The following is a 21,435-nucleotide window of genomic DNA, read 5'->3' on the forward strand; positions in this document are numbered from 1 at the left end:
CAGTTTTCCATCTCAATTCCTTTCTAGTTTGTTTTCCACGCTGCTGCTGCTGGTCTTTCTAAGATGCAGAACTGATAATCTTCTGCTTAAAATCTTTTATTACCTCTCCTTTGCCTTCTTTAGAAGGGAAGAAATAAAATACTACTTTTTCATATCAAACACAGATTCTTTCATGAGCTGGCTCCTGCCTGGTGTCTTGCAGTGCCTTTTTTCCTTTTCCTTCCCATGCATCTGCCTGTCTGCACTAATTGCAGATTCTCAGACATGCCATGTTCTCTGTTGTTTTGGTGGTTTTCTGTATGCTTTTCCTTCCTACTCACAGCTTTTTTTTCTACTCTGCTGTTCCTTAGCTGCCTGACTTCTCCAAACCTTTGGATGGGCTGAGATGCTGTCTTATGCTCTTCTGGTGCTGTTTACCTCATTTCTCTTTAATAGTGCTTGTTCCTTGGACTTGGTCACCTGCCTAAGTGTCCCCTCTGGACCCTGAGCTGCTTGGGGTCAGGGAGTGTGTCTATTCCAGTCTTGTCAGTGCTTTGCACAGTGTTGGATATAAGTAAGCATTCAAGATGTTTGTTCAATTAATATACTGTGGCTGACATGTGGAGTCTGGTGACTACATGAAACCTATGAAATAGGGAAGGAGAAGAAAAATGTCTGATAGCATCAGTGGACACCAGAATTCCTTATACGAAGGGAGGTACACTGGGGGCGTTGCCTTGACATCAAGCTCTCTTGAGAGTAGGGAGTCCTGTGAGGATGGATGTTCACAGGGTCTGAGAGATCAGAAGAAGTAGAGCAAACAAGGGGATGGAATTGCTGGTCTTATTCCTAATAAGGAAGAGGAGAGAAAAAACAAAAGTCAGAAAAGTGGTATAAGGTGGGGAATAGGTGAGATAAAGATCCCCTTCCCCACAGTTAGATCATGGAAAGACAGATTGAGAAGGTTCCTTCCTCCAGCTCCTTTTGAGGGGGTTGTTTTAATTGTTGCCTGGTGTACCACTCTTCTGCCTAGCTTCAGAAATCTTCACTGAAGTCTGGTATGCTAAGGAATGCTTTTTGAACATGTTTGGTTTTTGTTTATCTTGGTAGAAGTTGGTGAGCTGTGTCCTCACTGAATTATTGCAGTGCACAAAAGCGATGGTGACCAAGTAGCTCTAAGAGTTCTGAGAAGGTCAGCTCTCCCAGTAATTGAGGGAAACCCTGGCAGACAGGGGAGGCTTTGGACTTGCACAGGCCTTGGGCACTGCAGATTGGAGAACTGAGTGTAGATTATAAGGGGCTGGTAAGACCAACGTAACAACTAGAGTACACATACAACAAGAAAAGACTGGAATTGGACATATAAAAATGAGAGCAGCTAGTGTTTGGGAGATGGGATTACCATATATAGTTGTTTTTTTCCCCCTGGAGACTTTCTTTGTCATCGTTCATAATATAGGAACAGTTTTTTTCTTTTTTTTTTGAGAGGGAGTTTCGCTCTTGTTGCCCAGGCTGGAGTGCAATGGCGTGATCTTGGCTCACAGCAACCTCCGTCTCCCAGGTTCAAGCCATTCTCCTGCCTCAGCCTCCAGAGTAGATGCAATTACAGGCATGCACCACCACACCCAGCTAATTTTGTGTTTTTAGTAGAGACGGGGTTTCTCCATGTTGGTCAGGCCAGTCTCAAACTCCGGACCTCAGGTGATGGGTGCCATCTTGGCCTCCCAAAGTTCTGGGATTACAGGCGTGAGCCACCGCGCCTGGTGGAACAGTTTTAAAAAGACGAAAATATGTGCAATACAATGTCATGATCTTATTCATACCAGAACTTGAAAATTAGAAGTTAGTATTGAGATTTCATTAATACCAAAAGTGTTGGAAAGGAGAAAGTGAAACTTTTTATTGAGGAATAGGGAATAAGGGCTAGGACTGAAACTCCTTTCTTTGCCAAAAGTAGGAACTTTCTTATTAACATGTTAGCCTTTGTTTCCTTCTTTTTTTGTTTTAATTGATGAACTAATGTCTCAAAGGAAAAAAAAATCTGTCGAGTAACTGAAAATTGGACAAGATTTTGAACAAAATGTAAGTTTTGGAAATTGATGTTCTGTAGATCATTTATAATAAATTATGGCTTAAGTTTAGCTACAACAAACTATACATTTCTGTCCTTTCTGTTGCATTCACAACTAAGTCTCACAATGTTGCTTTTTTATAATTGTTCTCCCTTTTTCTGATATAAAAAAATTAGAAAATAATTGAGTAGGTCATGGTTTACTTACTGCAATCTTATGTATATATTGCTATTAATTAAATGTGCCTTGGTAGTGGCAAATAGGATTCATTCAACACTGGATCATTATGCTATTCGTGTTTTCATGTCTTGATTTCATGCTGACAACTATAGTTATAAGCAAAAGACGGAAGGACTCAAATGATACCTTTCCATGGTGAGAATGGAATTAGAAAAAAGGAATTGGTCAAGTGGTCTAATAGCTAAAGACAGTAAGGCTTGAGAGCATGATGCAGCCATTTCCATGATAGGGAACCTGATGTTTGAATCGACAGGTTAGATTGTCCCATGGATAGTGCTAGAAACACATTGCCTAATTTGGAATTCTGTTTTTTAGTTTTCTTTTCTTTCTTTCTTTTTTTTTTTTTTGAGACAGAGTCTCACTCTGTCTTCAGGCTGGAGTGCAGTGGTTCGATCTCAGCTCAGTGCAACCTCCCCCTCCCAGGTTCAAGCGATTCTCCTGCCTCAGCCTCCTGAGTAGCTGGATGCCACCACGCCTGGCTATTTTTTGTATTTTTAGTAGAGACGGGGTTTCACCATGTTGGCCAGGATGGTCTCGATCTCTTGACCTCGTGATCCACCCACCTCAGCCTCCCAAAGTGCTCGGATTACAGGCCTGAGCCACTGCACCCGGCCTGTTTTTTAGTTTCCATTTTGTCCAGTCTATCTTTTGTTGTCCATTCTTTTATACATTTTTGTTCTTTTGATTAGGAAAGTTCAAGTTCTTCCAATCTGCATACAGTGATTTGTATTTCGTAAGGTGACTTCGCATAGATCTCATTTCATCCTCTGAGGTGTGTTTTTAGCCAAGCTGACTGCTGAGGCGTTTTACTGTTGCTCCAGGGTACTGCTTCTCTGGTGCTTCCTTAAGAGACCATTTGTGTTGGTGAGAAAGCCTATGGTTTGTTTTTTTCCTGCCGTTGACACCTTAACATATCCTTCTCTGTATTTTTGAATTCTTAAATCCCTTCTGTCCTGGATCCAATTGTTTATCACTGCCTGAAGAACCTGCTCCCTTAGGAACCACCCCTCCCGTCTCTACTTTTTCTAGCCTTTCCCACATTCCCTTTTTCCATGGGTTTTCTCTGTCATCTGCCTTTAGTTGGAAAAAAGTTTCATATGATTCTTTCCCATTTCCCCCGTATTCCTTTTCATTACACCCTAATTCCTTGAACAGAATTGTTACTGTTTTGTTTTTCCATCCACACCCCTGTAATGCAACCTTCCTGTGTAAATTTTAGGCTCAAGCTTTTCTATTCACGTACTTTTAGGCTGAGGCTTGGATTTTTATTGTGGGCTGTGTTATTGTGTTACAATGTTATTGAACAATTTGATGATCCAGGATATTATGACTCTATGAAATCTCCTTGTAAAACCCATGGTTCTTGGAGCTAGCTTGTTTTTATTCTGGGAAAAATTTTCTAGCTCCCAGCTTACGGCCTGAATGGTTAGAGTCCAGCCAATGCTGTTTGACTTTATAGTTCAAAGGGGGTTATTTCTGTGGTCACTATCCTATTTAACAGTTATGTCATGGTATGTCAAGGTAGGCCATCATACAAATAATCCACATTCTGTTTTGACTGTTTTATTTTTAAAAATAACATCTCCTCCTTTTAAACTTTAAAAAATTTAGTAAAGTTTAGTAAACTTTAAAAAATTTAGTAAAAGATGTAGTGAAAATTCACTTCCTTCATTATGCTTTTGAAATCTGGCTTTTTTTCTCATTCTTCCCCTATTAATCGTTCTTTAAAAAAAAAATCACTGTTGACCTAACCAAATTAGAGTGTCTCAGTCTTCATGCACTTCCACCTTCTTGCTGCATTTGACTGCATTGATACTTCTTTTTTGATGTTCTTTCTTTGAATTTCATACATGGTTAGTTGAACCACTTCTCTGGTTCTTTTTCTTCTTGCTTCATAACTCTAGGTAATCATCAAGACTTGCCTTTCCTTTCGAGTGGTCTCTTGAAGGGCGTTCGTCTTAAAGCTTTAGCCATTGCCTTTCTCCTAGTAACTGTGCATGGTGTCTCTGGAGAACTTTAGTTCCTTGTCTAGAGCTGCCTACATGACAGGTCTTTTGGGATTTTTTTGCCATTACTTCAAAATCGCTGTTGAAACCAAAAAACTTCCTCTTTTCACTTCCTTATTCTGTTGGTAACACTACCATTCACCAGACTTGCATTTCTTATGCTTTAGATATAGAGCTGTCTTAGTCTGTTCAGGCTACAATGATAAAATACCTTAGACAGGGCCAGGCATCATGCCTGTAATTCCAGCACTTTGGAAAGCCAAGGAGGGAGGGTTGCGTGAGCCAGGAGTTTGAGACCAGCTTGGGCAACATAGTGAGACCCCGTCTCTGTTAAAAAGAAAAAGCCCGGCAACCTTGTATTAGGTAATTTATAAACAACAGAAATGTATTTCTCACAGTTCTAGGCACCAGGAGATTCAGTGTCTGGGGAGGGCTCTCTGCTTCATAGATGGTGCTTTCTAGCTGTGTCCCCACATTGTGGAAGGGGCCAGCAGGCTCACTCTAGCCTCTTTTATAAGAGCACTAATCTCATCCATGAGGGCTCTGCCCTAGTGACCTAATCACTTTCCAGTGGCCCCACTTCTTAATGTCAACACACTGGGGATTAGATTTCAACATACAATTTTGAAGAGAAACATTCAGACCATAGCAGGGGTCAATAGGGAAAAAAATGGAACAGAAATTGAATTAATTTATCTTTGAAAGGGAGGACCCTGTCCTATGCCTTTTTTAGTTTCAGCACCCAAGACAGGTATTCAATGGATGTTTCTTAAACCGAGCATTACATTGATTCTTGGGTTCACTCTTTCCTCTAGTTTTTACTCAGACCAGACCCTCATTAGTACACATCTTTTTTACTGCAATACTTCATCATTTTTGAGCAATCATTTTTCCTTGCTTCTATGCACATTGTACACTACTGCCAGGAGAATTTTTCTAAAGCATTACTTTTATCAAGTCGAGAGCCATTATTACTTATGGATTCAATTAAAACTAGTTAGTCTGGCCTTCCAGATTTTGAGCCACCTAGTTACATGTACCTATTTTATGTTATGTTTTTCCCACATAAATCAATTGTAGCTAGTTAGAACAGTCCTTTTATTATTCTTTCCTAGGAACATAGTTATTTCTACTTATATCCAGAATTTCCCAGCCATCCTCTCATTTTTTTTTGGCCAGTACAAATCCTGTACTTCTTAGCTAAAGACCAACACATAGCCTGGAACATTGGCCTTTAGTAGGCACTCTTGAATATTGAGTAAATGGGGACCTGTATTCTCAATGAGCTTTTCTAACCAGCTTCACATGATGATATTCTCCTTCATGTCCACAGACTCCACAGGCCTGTTTATTAACTTACATTTCTCATATCTTATTTCAAGTTTAATAAATGATTAATTCGTTGAATAAAATCTGGCATATGAGTGCCTTAGTCATGTACTGAGAAACGTATTTGAAATGGCTTCAAAAGCGTTGTTCTCTTTATTTCTATCTTAATTGTAAAAGTGCTTTTAAATTAAGCCTTTAACATAAGTGAATCATTGGATCTAATCAAATGATTTCAGCACATGCTCTGTGCAATTACATTTGTGCCGCTTAGCTGAAACTATGGCAACAGAGTGAAAAATGCGTTTTTACTGATCATTTTCCTCCATAGGAGTGGGAAGTTCCAAGTCAAACATCTCACAACTTTAAAAAGTTATTATACAAATTATACTTACAGTAGAATTGCTTAGAAAGTTCAGAAGCCATTTATCAGTCATAGGTTTGTGGTGGAAATCCTGGAAGACCATGCCAAGGGTTAACAGTAGTTACCTTTGAGTGTTGGGATTATGGGAGATTTTCAAGGTCTGCTTTAGGCCTATTTTTTCAAAAAACAGTGAACCTGGATAATTTTATAAAGAAAACAACAACAAAGTTATTTAAATCTGAAGGAAAAGACCATTTTCCTTTTATCCTTAAGTTTACTGTTTTTAAAATTACATCAGTCACCACCTCATATCTACTAGGATGGCTACTACCAAAAAAAAAAAAAAATAGTAAGTATTGGACAGAATGTGGATAAATTGGAACCCTCTTGCACTGTTGATGGGAATGTGAAAAGGTACATATGAAGGGATTTCACAAAATTCATGGAAAAATTGGTTAAAATTCCTTTGTGAGAGCATTAAAACTATTTACACCTCTTTTTCCCTAGATGATTAAACTTAAGGTATTAATGTAAAAAAATTCTGAGAGCTTTTGAAAGGAGCATGGTTTAAGCTGATTCATGACAGAGATATGCCTGAAGTAGACCTTGAAAAGATTTAAAATATTTATTGATTTAGTCCAAATTTACTAATATTTAACAACTCATGTGGTCATCAGAATTGACACCAGAAACAAATAACTTATGATATGGTCATACTGCTGTGTACCAGTTGATTAGCTCTATTCTAAGTTTTTAGTTTGTTGATACTCTTTGTTGTTTTGTATATTTGCGAAAAGTTTTCATAAGGCATTCTTTCTATGGGAAGGAGTTAATCTTTTTCTAAGTTAGGATTTAGAGGCTGAAGGTGAGGTTTTGGTGCCACTATGCTGTTATAGTCAGACATCCACAAATTCCCAAACCCTGCTCTCCCAGGCCCCTCTTTTCCCTCAGGAGTCATGAGTGATCCATCTGCAAGGCACAAATAGCTGAATCAGAGTACAAATTTAATAAGAGTTGTGCAAACATCCAGCACACCAATGTGGAAAACTCTTCTGTAGAAGCTGCATTGGTGCAGGTAGTTTAGGTTTAAGGCCTAAGTGAGGCGTCCTACTTTCCTTCCAACTAACTCCATCTAATTATAATCTTGAGACCAGCATGTTCAGGTATGTGACTTAGAAGGTTAGAATGGGCCGGGTGTGGTGGCTCATGCCCATAATGCCAGCACTTTGGGAGGCTGAGGTGGGCGGATCACCTGAGGTCAGGAGTTTGAGACCAACCTGGTCAACATGGTGAAACCCTGTTTCTACTTTAAAAAAAAAAAAAAAGGCTGGGTGTGGTGGCGCATGCCTGTAGTCCCAGCTACTCGGGAGGCTGAGGCAGGAGAATTGCTTGAACCCAGGAGGCAGAGGTTGCAGTGAGCCAAGATTGCACCACTGCACTCCAGCCTGGGCAACAGAGTGAGACTCCGTCTCAAAAAAAAAAAAAGGTTAGAATGGAGAAGAAGCATCAGGTGTCTTAGTTTCAGGTTTCTTTAACAAAGATACCATATACTAGCTGGTTTAAACAACAAACATTTATTTTTCACAGTTCTGGAGGCTGAGAATTCCAAGATTAAGGTGCTAGCAGCTCCAGTGTCTGGTGAGGGCCTACTTCCTGGTTTGCAGATGGCAGTCTTCTTGTGTCCTTGCCTGGGGAAAGCAGAGAGAGAGGAAGCATGGTCTCTCCTGTCTCTTCTTATAGGGCACTAATCCTATCATGAGAGTTTCACCCTAATGACTTGATTACCTCCCAAAGGCCCCATCTCTAAATACCATCACATTGGAGATTAGGATTTTAACATATGAATTTTGGAGGATACAAACATTCAGATCATAGCACCAGGTCCCAGGAGAACCCCCGAATCTGCTTAACTAACTACTATGTATGTTGAAGAGAGAAGTGCAAGAGAATGGCCAATCTGTCAGGCCATGGAAGAAATGTGAGGTAAAAAACCAAAGAGAACTTGTATGGAGGCTGATCTTTTAACACAGTGAGTCTACCTATTAATTGTGCCCATTTGGAGTTTTGACTCTTGAGTAAATGAATTAGTCACATTTCTTACCTTTGGGGAGAACTAGAAAGGGGGTTGGGCAAAGGCATGCCTGGCATAGGAAAAGGAGCAAACGTCCTTTTTTCCTACAACTAGACTAAAGTACCATCTCCTTTTGGGTGTGAAGAAAGACAGTGTACAATTCTAACAGGTCTGTTTCTGGTACAGTCTGGTCCTAGGCATGCAGGTAGCTTCACATCATCTGAGCAGCATATTTTGGACTTTACTAAAGCATGTGAATGACTCACACGTGCAAATTTCTGCAATTGGTTAATGTTTTATTTCACCTTTAGGGTGAAATAAATGTGTAAATATTATAAGTCTTGTTCTAATATTGTTAATATTATTGTAGAGAAGTTTGAGCTCTTGTTCTTAGGTTAACAATTAAGAGAAATTAAATTTATTTTTAGACTTTCATGCACAAAAGCTTTAATCACAATGACAAAATAATAGCATAGGAATGAAAACTAGACACCTAGACTCACATGCTCGAATGTGTTTTTTGTTGCTTAGGATTCTATATAGTAATGATATTTACCATTTCCTCTTACGTGTTTTGTCATCAACACAGTGAAAAAAATCTTTATAATGGACAAATATTCCCCCATGCCTAAATATGATAGAGCTTACTACTGATTTGCTGTCATATGTGTGTTTACTTACTTTGCTTAATAGATGTAATGGAAAAGACTCAGAGTCAGGAAGAGGGGCAAAAAAAAAAAAAAAATCATGTGGTTACTAAGTTCAAGAGCTCTGAGATGGGCCTATATCATATCACCTTTTAAATTTTTATTTTACTCTTTAAGATTAATTTATGAGGGGAGTAACTGAAATAAAGGCTAAGTACAGCACACACTGTGAAGATTCTGGTGGAAAAATAGTAGACTGTCAAAAACCTGGATGAAACTCAAAGACTGTAGCCTAAGTAAATGAAGTTGAAAGCCAAGAAACTATGTATTGTATGATTTAATTTATATGAAATTCTAGGCCGGGCGCGGTGGCTCAAGCCTGTAATCCCAGCACTCTGGGAGGCCGAGACGGGCGGATCACGAGGTCAGGAGATCAAGACCATCCTGGCTAATACGGTGAAACCCCGTTTCTACTAAAAAAATACAAAAAACTAGCCGGGCGAGGTGGCGGGCGCCTGTAGTCCCAGCTACTCGGGAGGCTGAGGCAGGAGAATGGCGTAAACCCGGGAGGCGGAGCTTGCAGTGAGCTGAGATCCAGCTACTGCACTCCAACCCGGGCGACAGAGCGAGACTCCGTCTCAAAAAAAAAAAAAAAAAAAGAAAAGAAATTCTAGAAAAGCTGAAACTATAATGACTGGAATTAGATTATTAGTTACCCGGGAAGTAATTGGCTTCAAAAGGACATCCAGAAACTTTTCAGGGTAATGGAACAGAAATTTTCAGGGTGATGGAACTGTTTTCTATCATGCTTGTGGTGGTGGCTCCATGACTATGTACAATTACCAAAATTCATCAAACTGTTTATTTAAATAAGTGAATTTTATTATATGTAAGTTGTACCTTAGTAAAACTTAGAAATATGTTAACTATAGATTTTTGGTGCTCAAATGTCTTTAATTTTTCCTTTGAGCAAACATAAGAACCAAAGGAATGTTACAGTCTCAGACAATAGCTTTGAGGGCTATCGTAAGGATTAAGATTTCTGTATCCTACCCTATCGTAGTTTCAACTGCATGGTTCCCAGGTAAGATTAAGAAAGTGAAGACAAAATAAAGGAGTACATGATAGCAAGCTTGATCTCTGGTTCTGTACCCCAAACTGAAACCTTGACCTTGGTGATCTGGGCTGGATCACATGGACCTGCTTAAGGACTTACTTGTTCCTTTGCCCTATGCAGATACCCTTTAAGATTGTTTACTGGAATCTTGCCATTCTTAAGCAAGGAAATTCCAAAAAATCTAAACTCTAGCAGAACCGAGGTGGAAGAGAGTGGTTTTTCTTCATAAGCCTAGGGCTAAACTCTTTTCAGGACCAGCATTCTTGAGTTTTTCTAAGACCTAGGACTTGAGTTATGGGAGAAAGAAGAACCTCTCCCAAGCTCTGCCTTACCTACCAGCCACCTGGGAATAGTATTGGTGGAAAAGCAATAAAAAGAGTAAACGAAACTCAGCTGCCGAAGTAATGAGAGGAGGAGCCAAAGAGAACATACCTTAAGCTGCTTCTCATCACCTGGAAACCTTCAACCCTGAGTATAGAAGGCACTGATGCCCTTCATCTTGAGCCCTGGGGATAGGAGGTTGGAGAAGCCTTGAGTTCCTGTAGCGGGCAAAGTGTTAATTTATGTCAGAAACAAAATAATAGAGGTAGTAGATAATGAACAAAAACAGCCTTTCACAAATTATCTGAACAATCTTTGTGATTGACTAGGGTTTCCTGGGTAGTATACATTGTAAAAGAAAGGGTAATTAATTTATAACCTTTTAAAAATTTCCTATGAAAGTTAATTCTGTGTATCAAAAAATAACTCCTTATCTTCTTAGTGTAACAGCAAATATAGATAAGTAATATATAAATATAAAGCAAATATAAATATAGATGTAATCTAGTATATGAACAATGCTTTTGGAAAGCTGGGCTTGTACATATCTCAGTAAATAAAAAAGGAGTCCTAATAGTAAGAACTAGGAGTAGTTATTTTTAACACATGATTCTTTAATAATAATGTCTTAAGCTTTTTTAACATAATAAAATAATAGAATTTAACGTTAGAAGAGAGCCAAATCATTATTTCAAAAGTGGTTGTCTCTCATGAGTTTGGCTTTTTATAAAATCTGCTTGACATATTAGAGAAAAATAAGCCATTGTGTGTTTATTTTAAAATACTACCTATGTTTTTGGTATTAATTTTAGATCTATATTGATGTCAATGTGAACTCTAGGCTGGGCCATGTACATTGACTTGTTCTTACTATAAAATTATACATTGACAGTAAAACTCTTAAAAATGGAAAATAGAATGGTGGTTCCCCGGTCTGAGAGAAGAAGGAAGAGGGCAGTTGTTGTTCAATGGATATAGTTTATTTTGCAGAATGAAAAGATTCTAAAGATCTGTTGCATAACAACGTACATATGGTTAACAATACTGTATACTTAAAAATGGTTAAGATGGTAAATTTTATGTTACGTATTTTCAACCACAATTTTTTAAAATTTTAAATTATGAGTTTAGTTAAACTTTGGAAAGACACTGAAATTATTTATGCCCTGAAGCTTTTAATTCCAAAAGTTCTTAGTTGAGTTTTATTTTCTTAAAGTTGTAGTCCCAAAGCATTAATTTATTTACAAACCCTTATATATAATACTGCTTATTGGCACACAGCAAGCACTGTATAAATTTAACTCATTTAATCCTCATTAAATTCTATGTGGTAGGTATTATTTTGTTTTCTGTCATTTTATAATGGCCATTTTCTAATATACAGAGAATTTGAAAGAATTGTATGTTGAATACCCTTATACTCACTACCTAAATTCTGCAAGTAGTATTTTGTTGTATTTGCTTTTGACATACGTGTTCATAGCTATATTTATTTATAAATTTATCTTATTTAAAAAAATACATTTCAAAGTAAATCGCAGATATCAGTATGCTTTGAGGATAAGTAGTTTTATGCCCATTTACATTATTGGGCACTGAGACACAGACAAGTAATTTGGCAAGGTCACACAGCTTTTAAATGGCATAACTAGGATTTGGATCAAGCCTTTCTTAACCACTTCTGCAGAGTACTAGTTCACATAATATTAATAGATACTCCCTTAAAAATAATTTTGTGGTTAAATAAATTGACAAATGTATCTTAGTCTTGATGATCTACATGCATATTTTCATAACACAGGATCTGTAAGGTTCAGCAGTAAAGAAATCATGTAACTTTGTTTAAGCCCACCATTTCCACATTTATTCTACCAAAGCACTCTGCTCCCCACCTCTCCCCCAAACAGAACACCTATTTTAAGATAGGACTAGAATTCAATGGAATATGTTATGGAAAATGCTAATTTATAAGATATCCTAATTTTATTTGTTCAAGACAGAATACATTTTTGAAGAGTTTATATTTTTAAACATAGTCCTAAAATTTTAGAGCTGATAGGGATCCTAGAGTTCATTGAGACTAACACTTTCATTTCAGAGATGTAGTAATGGAGACATAGAGTATTCAAGTGACGAATGCATACTATATCATGTCCAGGTATTTAGTGGCAGAAGTGGAACTAGAACCTACCCTAGAACCTGGGGATGGCATTTAACTTAATTGATACTCAGTAAATGTTTGTTGAATAAATTAATACATCTTCTCAATCCATCCAGTGTTTCCCCACTATGTATCTGTCTACATATTAGAATTTTCATTTGTTTTTGGAGTATATTGGTCAGTAGAGAGTCTAATAAACACTTTAATTTATGTTAATTTTTGGTACAAATGATATATATAGTTCCTAAATTCCAAAAAAAGTTTTATTGTAATGTATAACATACAGAAATTTATGTAAAATATGCTATACCATTTAACAAATAATTATAAAGCAACCCCTGGTTAATCACTCAAGTCAAGAAATAGAGCATTGCTGGTACCTGAGAAGCCCCCAGGAGCCTTCTTCTATTGCTGACCCTCTTAATTTTTTTTTTCTCTCTCTTTTTTTCTTTTAGCTAATTTGACAGGACATGCAGAGAAGGTGGGGATAGAAAATTTTGAGCTCCTGAAGGTCCTAGGAACTGGAGGTAAGTCTTAAGTTAATTTTTAAGGAAAAAAAAAAGTACTTCTTATATCTATGATGAAGGATTGATATCCCCAATATAGAAATTAAAATTTAAAAAGCATGAGGAATCCATTAGGAGAACTGTCAAAGAACATGAACAGACTATTCATAGAAGCACAAAAGGCAAAATATTACAAGAATTGGCAAAGATTTAGGGAAACCAGTCCCTTTTACTGTGCTGTTGGGAATGTAAATTAGTTCAGCCTTACACAGGACACAATATTTTATTTTATTTTATTTTATTTATTTTTTTTGAGATGGAGTCTAGCTTTGTTGCCCAGGCCAGAGTGCGGTGACATGATCTCGGCTCACTGCAACCTCTGCTTCTTCGATTCAAGCGATTCTCCTGCCTCAGCCTCCTGAGTAGCTGGGATTACAGGTGCCTGCTACCACGCCCGGCTAATTTTGTATTTTTAGTAGAGATGGGGTTTCACCATGTTGGCCAGAGAGATCTCGAACTCCTGAGCTCAAGTAGTCCTCCCTCTTTGGCCTCCCAAAGTGCTGGGATAATAGGCGTGAGCCACTGCGCCCATCCAGGACGCAATATTTTTAAAAATCACTAACATTGATAGAGTGCTTGTTAGATGCCAAGTACTCTGTGGAGGGCTTTGTATTGATTGTCTTATTCAATCTTCATTTAACTCTATTGATATTCAATGCACATAATTTGTAATAATGAAAAACCTAAGACTGTTTAGAAACCCAACAGTAGGGCTTTGGTTAAATGGAACATGGGTCTATATGTTCTATAATGTATGTACTGGATTAACATGAGCTACTTTTATTAATACTTTGGAAGGCTCTCCAAAATAAGTTTTAAAAAAGCTACAGAAGAGAATGTACAATATACAAAACATTATATGAGTAAATATAAATATCTACATGTATATATGGATGTGGAAAATATCTGCATGTATATATGTATGCAGAAAAATCTCTAGGTGCCTGGGTGTGGTGACATATGCCACCATAGCACTTTGGGAGGCACTTTGGGAGGCCAAGATGGGAAGATCCCTTGAGGCCAGGAGTTCAAGACCAGCCTGAGAAATATAGTGAGACCTCATCTCTACAAAAAATAAAGAAAAGAAAAATCTCTGGGATATACATGGTTATGTACACTAAAATCTTAGTGGTAGCGGGATTTTACATGATCTTGGTTTTGTGCTTTGAACTTTCCTTTGCCTTCTGGATTTTTGCTACCACTGCTGCTCTTGCTGCTCAGGAATCAGGACTGACTTAAGGGGGATATGACCTATGCAGTTGTAGAGATCCCTGCACGTACAAGAGCCCCACATTTGGTGTAATGCTCTGCTGTCACTGTTCTGAAATTATTAGTAATTCATGAACAAAGCACCGCATTTTCAGTTTTATGCTAGGCCTTGCCAGTTATGCAGCCTCTTGTCATGTGTATGTTTCCTATTCACTTCTCTCCCTGGACTGTGTTGCTCTGCAGTCACTGCTGCTATGAGAACTGGCTTCTGTCATTTTTCTCCCATCAGGTCAAGGTACAAAGGAGGCCTTTAGCTCTTCCCCCCCTCGGCCCCCCCCCATTCTCAGCAGGCCTAGAATCTCTTGTCCTGGAAGACCAGGGAGAGCCTCAGACGACAGACCTTTTTTCTTCTCCACTGCAGTTTAGCTTCACACTCTCAGGGACCTCAGAGTTCTAGCCCCTGACAGGATGGATTACACCTGTCCATATAGGGGTATCTGCCCATCCCTTCCAAAATGCCAAGCATTATAGCAAGATAAAAAGCCTTTCTCTTGAGGCTTCTGTAATCAATACCAGCCACTTCTCTAGCCTCATGTCTGTTTTTTGTTTTGTTTTGTTTTGCTTTTTGAGACAAAGTCTAGCTCTGTCGCCCAGGCTGGAGTGCAGTGGCTCAACCTTGACTGACTGCAACTTCTGCCTCCTGGGTTCAAGCGATTCTTCTGCCTCAGCCTCCTGAGTAGCTAGGATTACAGGCATCCGCCACCATGCCTGGATAATTTGTTGTCTTTTTAGTAGAGACGGGGTTTCACCGTGTTGGCCAGGCTGGTCTCAAACTCCTGACCTCGTGATCCGCCTGTCTCAGCCTCCCAAAGTGCTGGGATTACAGGTGTGAGCCACCGCACCCGGCCTGCCTCACGTGTGTTTGAGTTCACTTATGTAAGCTGTCTTTAGATCATTTAGTAATGAGCCTTCATCTACGGCCCTGCTGTATAAGGTCTTTATAACCTCCCTGAGTAGTTTAGCATGCCATATAGGCCCAATTTTTACAGCTACCAGTGAATAAGCACAATGAATAGTTTATTCCCATCAACTAAGCATGTTATTGTCGGAAATTTAGTTTAACTGTCAACTTGGAGATGTTATTGTACATTTCCACCTTCAGATAATTTGTTCATATGTATTTTTTAAAAACCCAAGCTCTACCCCACTTGCATTCCTAAGAAATCATGCTTTCAAAATATCAAAATAATATCCTTTATTTCTACCTTTGTTTCCTGTTTCAAAGGCAATATCTACTCAAAGGGGAAAGAGGGTCACAGTTCTGTTCTGACTCATTTCCCTTAAAAATAGTGCTTGTGACATCTGGTCAAAACTTCTTAAGGTTGATATATATTATAGATTGTTTTTATAATATCTTTTATCTGCATGTTTTTATCTGTTTTATCTGTATGTGGCTTTTTTTCTTGGTAACAACTTTATTGCGATATAACTCATGTACCATATTGTTCCATCATTTAAAGTGTGCAATTCAGTGGTTTTAGTATATTCACAAAGTTGTGCAGCTGTCACCACAGTGAATTTTATATCATTTTCCTTACCTCAGAAAGAAACCCGGAACCCTTTAACTATTAATGCCCAAGCAAGCTCACCATCCTCCCCAGTCCTAAACAACCAGTAACTGAATTTTTGTATCTATATATTTGCCTCTTCTGGACATTTCATATAAAGGTAAACATACAAATGTGTAGTCCCTGGTGACCAACTTCTTTCACTTAGCATAATGTTTTCTAGGTTCTTTCATGTTGTAGTACACATCAGTACTTCATACCTTTTTTTTTTTTTTTTTTTTAAACGGAGTCTTACTGTGCCACCCAGGCTGCAGTGCAGTAGCCCGATCTCACTGCAACCTCCACCTCCCTGGTTCGAGTAATTCCCCTGCCTCAGCCTCCGGAGTAGCTGAGATTACAGGTGCACACCACCATGCTCGCCTAATTTTTTTGTATTTTTAGTAGAGATGGGGTTTCACCATGTTTGCCAGATTGGTCGTGAACTCCCGACCTCAGGCAATCCGCCTGCCCCGGCCTCCCAAAGTGCTGGAATTACAGATGTGAGCCACCATGCCCAGCCAGTACTTCATACTTTTTATGACTTACTATTTCATTGTACAGATATACCACATTTTGTCTCTCTGTTCATCAGGAGATGGACATTTGGGTTGTTTCCATCTTTTGGCTGTTATAAGTAATGCTGCTTTGGAGATTAGCCTGGGCAAAATAGTGAGACACCCATCTTGACAAAAATTTAAAAATTGGCTGGGCATGGTGTGGTATGTGTCTGTAGTCCTAGCTACTTGGGAGGCTGAGGTGGGAGGATTGCTTGAACAGTTTGAGGCTGCAGTGAGCCATGATTGTGCCACTGTACTCCACCCTAGGCAACAGAGCAAGACTCTGTCTAAAAAATAAACAAATAGATAAATATAATGCTGCTATGAACGTTCATGTACAAATTTTTGTATGAACATATGTTTTTGTTTTTCGTTTTCAGATACTTTATAAAAAGTCATGCACACTTTTAAATATTTTGAATACAAGGTTCTGTAAATTCTCTCAGGTTCTGTTTAAAGTAATCCTTGATGTGAGAATGATCCTCCTTTTTTGCTACAGGTTAGGTTAAATAATTTTAAAACAGGAAGAAATCTGAATGATCTTCCTTTTTTACTACAGGTTAGGTTAAACAATTTTAAAACAGGAAGAAATCTGTGACAGAAAAATATTATATGCTTAAACTTTAATCATAATCTATATTGCCTGAAGAGTTCATAGTGTCTTGGCATGTTTCCTGCCATCTGCCATTTAGATGGCAGAATTCCATCTAACTTATCTATAATCCAATACTATAAAATTGCCAGGAAAATAGGATTTGGGTAAACAGAAATTTTCTTAGTGGGTAACTTATGCATAGTAGTTTCTCAAATATTTTTGAATGAATGGATGAGTATACTTATTCCATATAGTAAGGGACCTTGTTATATGTAAAGGTCCTTGAAAATTTGAAAACAAATTGCTATTCTTATTTGCAATGTTTCCATGACTTTCCATGTTTTAGAGATGCCTTTTTCATATTAAAGTTTTAGAAATGTCAGTTTTTATGTTTTTTATCAAAAGCAAAACTTAGTAAAAATATTAGTACAATTGATCAAATGAAACTGCTGTTTATATACTTTTAATTAACCCAATTCTTATTTATTTTAAAAATAGATTTATAGCAGTTTTTAAAGAAAACATTATCTCAGACTGAGATAGATATGGTCAAAGCTAAACAAGTTTAATCTGTAATAATAGATAACTTCTCTATAGCAAAATAGACATAGCATCTACAGAACCTTCTCAAGGACACTATTAAAATGTAATATTAATGATTAATTTCACCATTGAATTTTACAGTACATAACAAGAACAATGAGACTAATCCTATCCATTGATCTGTTAATTTAATGTATGCAGTATATTCCAACTACAGAAGCAGAAAGAAAAAGGCAATCTTAGGGCCTGGTGCAGTGGCTCATGCCTGTAGTCTCAGCACTTTGAGAGGCTGAGGTGGAAGTATCACTTGACCCCAGGAGTTCGAGACTAGCCTGGGCAACATAGTGAGATTTCATCTCTACTGAAAATTTAAAAAAAAAAAAATTAGCCTGAGGTGTTGTAACACTCACTTATAGTCCCAGCTACTAGGGATGCTGAGGCAGGAGGATCTCTTGAGTCTGGAAGGTCGAGGCTACAGTGAGCCATGATTGTGCCATTGCTCTCTAGCCTGGGAGATAGAGCAAGACCCTGTCTCACTATAGCTTTGAACTTCTGGGCTCAAGCAGTCCTTTCACCTCGACCTCCTGAGTAGCTGGGACTGGAAACATGTTCCACCACACGCAGCTTGCTTGCGTGTTTATTTATTTATTTAGTAGAGACAGGGTCTTGTTATGTTGCCCAGGCTGGCTTCAAACTCCTGGGCCCAAGAAATCCTCCTGCCTTGGCTTCCCAAAGTGCTGGGATTGCAGGCATGAGCCACTGCATGTGGCCACAGCCATTATTAAACCCCTAAAGTGCTAGATAAGGAATTTTCCTTACTCTTGCCAGGTGATCTATGCAGTTGAGTAGTCTTTCTATCAACTGCATAGATCACCTGGCAAGAGTAAGAAAAGTTCTTAAGCTTGAAAAAATAAAACGGGAGCAGGAATTTAGAGAAGCAAATAAGCTGCCTGAGGGCACAAGTTATGCTGGAGAAATCCACCAGTGAATTGTGAACTAGTTCTTTGGGTTTACCATTTTCATACTTTGTATATAGGAGACAGCCTCTAAGGCACTCAAGAGGTAGAGAAGGCTACTGCTCAGTAAAAGAGTAAATGAGAAAATAAAAATCTAGCCTGCAAAGGGAGATGGAGGGGAAAATTTTCTGGCTTCGCATTGGCTTTGGGTGAAGGAAACAGATAAGTAGTAAAAGCCTTCCCTGAGTCACAACCTTAAACCAAACATCATACAGGTTTGCAGCGCTTCAGTTTGTTATCCACTTACGTGATTTAAAAAAAAAAAAAAATCCCGGCCAGGCACGGTGGCTCATGCCTGTAATCACAGCACTGCTTGAGGCTGAGGCAGGCGGATCACCTGAGGTCAGGAGTTCAAGGCCAGCCTGGCCAACATGGGAAAACCCCATCTCTACTAAAAATACAAAAATTAGCCAGGCGTGGTGGCAGGCACCTGTAATCCCAGCTACTGTGGAGGTCGAGGCAGGGAGAATTGCTTGAATCCGAAGGTGGAGGATGCAGTGAGTCACTGCACAGAGGAAGACTCCATCATATATTATGTATATCACACAAACAAGTATGAATATAGTTTATTCTACTTACGAGTTGGTAGTGTTCCCAACAGCACTAGCAAAGCAAACGTAAATCTTCTCTGGAAGATTTACTTAGATCTTAAGGAAATAGCAAAGAAAGTTTTACAGACATGATTTTACTATCAAAAATCACAAACATCCAAGAAGCAAAGCACTATGAGTGAAAGAAGTGGAAACAACAAATAGTAGAATTAGACCTAAAGAGACTGTTGGAATTATTAGATATCAAATATAAATGTGTATTTTTTTAATTAAAAAGAGATTTGGTTGTAATATTACGGAATAATACATGCTAAAAAATGACCAGATCGGAAAAAGAACCAGTAGTCCTTCTAGGAGTGAAAAAACAATTCAAAGTATAAACTCAATGGATGGTTTACTAGTAGATGAGATATAGCTAAAGAGAAAATTAGTGTGGATTGGAAGATAGATTTGAAGATAATATGCAGAATATAGAATGGAGAAAAAAGAGATAGCATATGAGAGAACTATTAAGACATAGAGGATAGGCCAGGTATGGTGGCTCACAACTGTAATCCCAGCACTTTGGGAGGCTGAGGTGGAAGGATCCCCATCTGTCTGGGCAACATAGTGAGACCCTGTCTCTAGAAAAACAAACTAACTTAGCTGGGCATGGTGGTGCATGTATGACTGTAGTTCTAGGCACTCAGGAGGCTGAGGTGAGAGGGTTGTTTGAGCCTGGGAGGTCAAGGCCACAGTGAGTTAGGATCACATCACTACACTCCAGCCTGGGTTGACAGGTTGTCTCAAAAAAAAAAAAAAAAAATAGAGAATAGACAGAGAAGATACAACATTTTTCTAATCAGACTTTCAGAAGGATCTAATAGAATGAGTAGAGGCACTGTTCAAAGAAATAATAGCTGGGAGTTTACAGGATTAAACATGAATTTGCAGAGAGCAAATCTATGCATACAAATATAAAGAAATTCTTATGTAGATACATCAGAGAGAAACTGATGAACACAAGAGACAGAGAAATACCTGAAAAGCCATCAAAGAGAAAAGACTTATTTATAAAGGAACAACAATTAAACAGTGAACTTTACAACAGCAACCCTGGAAGCCATGTAAAGTGGAATAATATCTTCAAAATGCCCAGAGAAAATAGCTGTTAATCTACAATTGTATACTCAGCAAAACTGTTTTCCCTAAGTGTGGGCAAAAAGACACTTGTGGTTTTTTTTGGTTTTTTTTTGGTTTTTTTTTTTGAGACGGAGTCCGCTTTGTCACCCAGGCTGGAGTGCAGTGGCACGATCTTAGCTCACTGCAACCTCCACCTCCTGCGTTCAAGTGATTCTCCTGCCTCAGCCTCCTGAGTAGCTGGGACTACAGGCGCATGCCACCATGGCTGGCTAATTTTTGTATTTTTAGTAGAGACAGGGTTTCACCATATTAGCCAGGCTGGTGTGGAACTCCTGACCTCGTGATCCGCCCGTCTTGCCCTCCCAGAGTGCTGAGATTACAGGCGTGAGCCACCACACTCAGCCAAAATTTTCAAACATACAAAAGTTGAATGTGTTTTCTACCAATAGGTCCCCTATGACAATTTTAAAAGAAGTAGTTTTAGGAGGAAGGAAAATAATCCCTGGAGAATTTTCCGAGATGCAAAAAGGATTACCGAACAAACAGTCTAAAGCATACTGACTGTGTAAAGCTGTGGTCACGATGTCTCATTTCTGGAGTTGAAAAAAGAAAACTAAAAAATTGGACAAAATAGCATTTAATTTGGGAGGTGGACAGGAGTTAGTTTTCTGACGTAATGTTCCTCAAAGTTTAACATGCATAGTAATCTTGAAATGTGTAAATTACCAAACTGATTGAAAAAGGTGTGAGAAACCTGCATAGTCCTATAACTGTTAGATTGGTCAGTAAGTAAAAATCCTTCTATTGGGAAGACATTCGGTACAGTTTAAGAATGAGTTCTGCCACACGTTCAAGGCATAGATAATTCTGATCTCCACAAACTCTTTCAGAGAACAGGAAAAGGGGGATTATTTCCTCCAACTCATTGTATGGGTCCAGTATAACGTTGATTTCAAAAAATACACTAGGACAGTAAAAAAAGGCAGATTATCAGCCCATTTTTGTATATGTGAAAATTTTAATACCAAATTTGTATAATCAAACCTTGTGTGTATTTTCTTTCAACACATTTTATACTTTGACTCATTATCTATTATACCTCCACATTGAGTAGACTGGTCACAGGCCTTGAAGACAATTCTACAAAGCTAGGAAACAGTTCACCTGTAATTTTTTTTACCTTTGCATTTCCATTTCATGCGTGTGCAGTTTTATAATGGATCAGTTGTCGGCCATGGAGACTGCTTTTCCTTTTCGCCAGCTGACAGTGTAGTCTCTTATGAGAAAATGGGATAACTAAGAAATGTCATTGTGAGTATATCTCATTTAAAAAATCACAGTTTTGATGACTAAATGGAGTAGGTG

The 21,435-nt window shown here is 38.4% G+C and overlaps 1 protein-coding gene across 4 annotated transcripts in view; it reads left to right on the top strand.

The window, feature by feature from the left end:
- The window catches only part of RPS6KA5 (ribosomal protein S6 kinase A5), a 197,953-nt gene that overhangs the window by 47,820 nt on the left and 128,698 nt on the right, over window positions 1–21,435 (top strand). For all 4 annotated transcript variants that reach the window (XM_003902160.5, XM_009212132.2, XM_017961465.3 and 1 more), the window contains exon 2: window positions 12,760–12,831. In XM_003902160.5, the coding sequence (XP_003902209.1) occupies window positions 12,760–12,831 (72 nt within the window). The remainder of the gene's footprint in view (window positions 1–12,759; window positions 12,832–21,435) is intronic.

Source organism: Papio anubis, chromosome 7 (genome assembly GCF_008728515.1).
Source record: "Papio anubis isolate 15944 chromosome 7, Panubis1.0, whole genome shotgun sequence".
NCBI classification, from domain to species: Eukaryota; Metazoa; Chordata; class Mammalia; order Primates; family Cercopithecidae; genus Papio; species Papio anubis.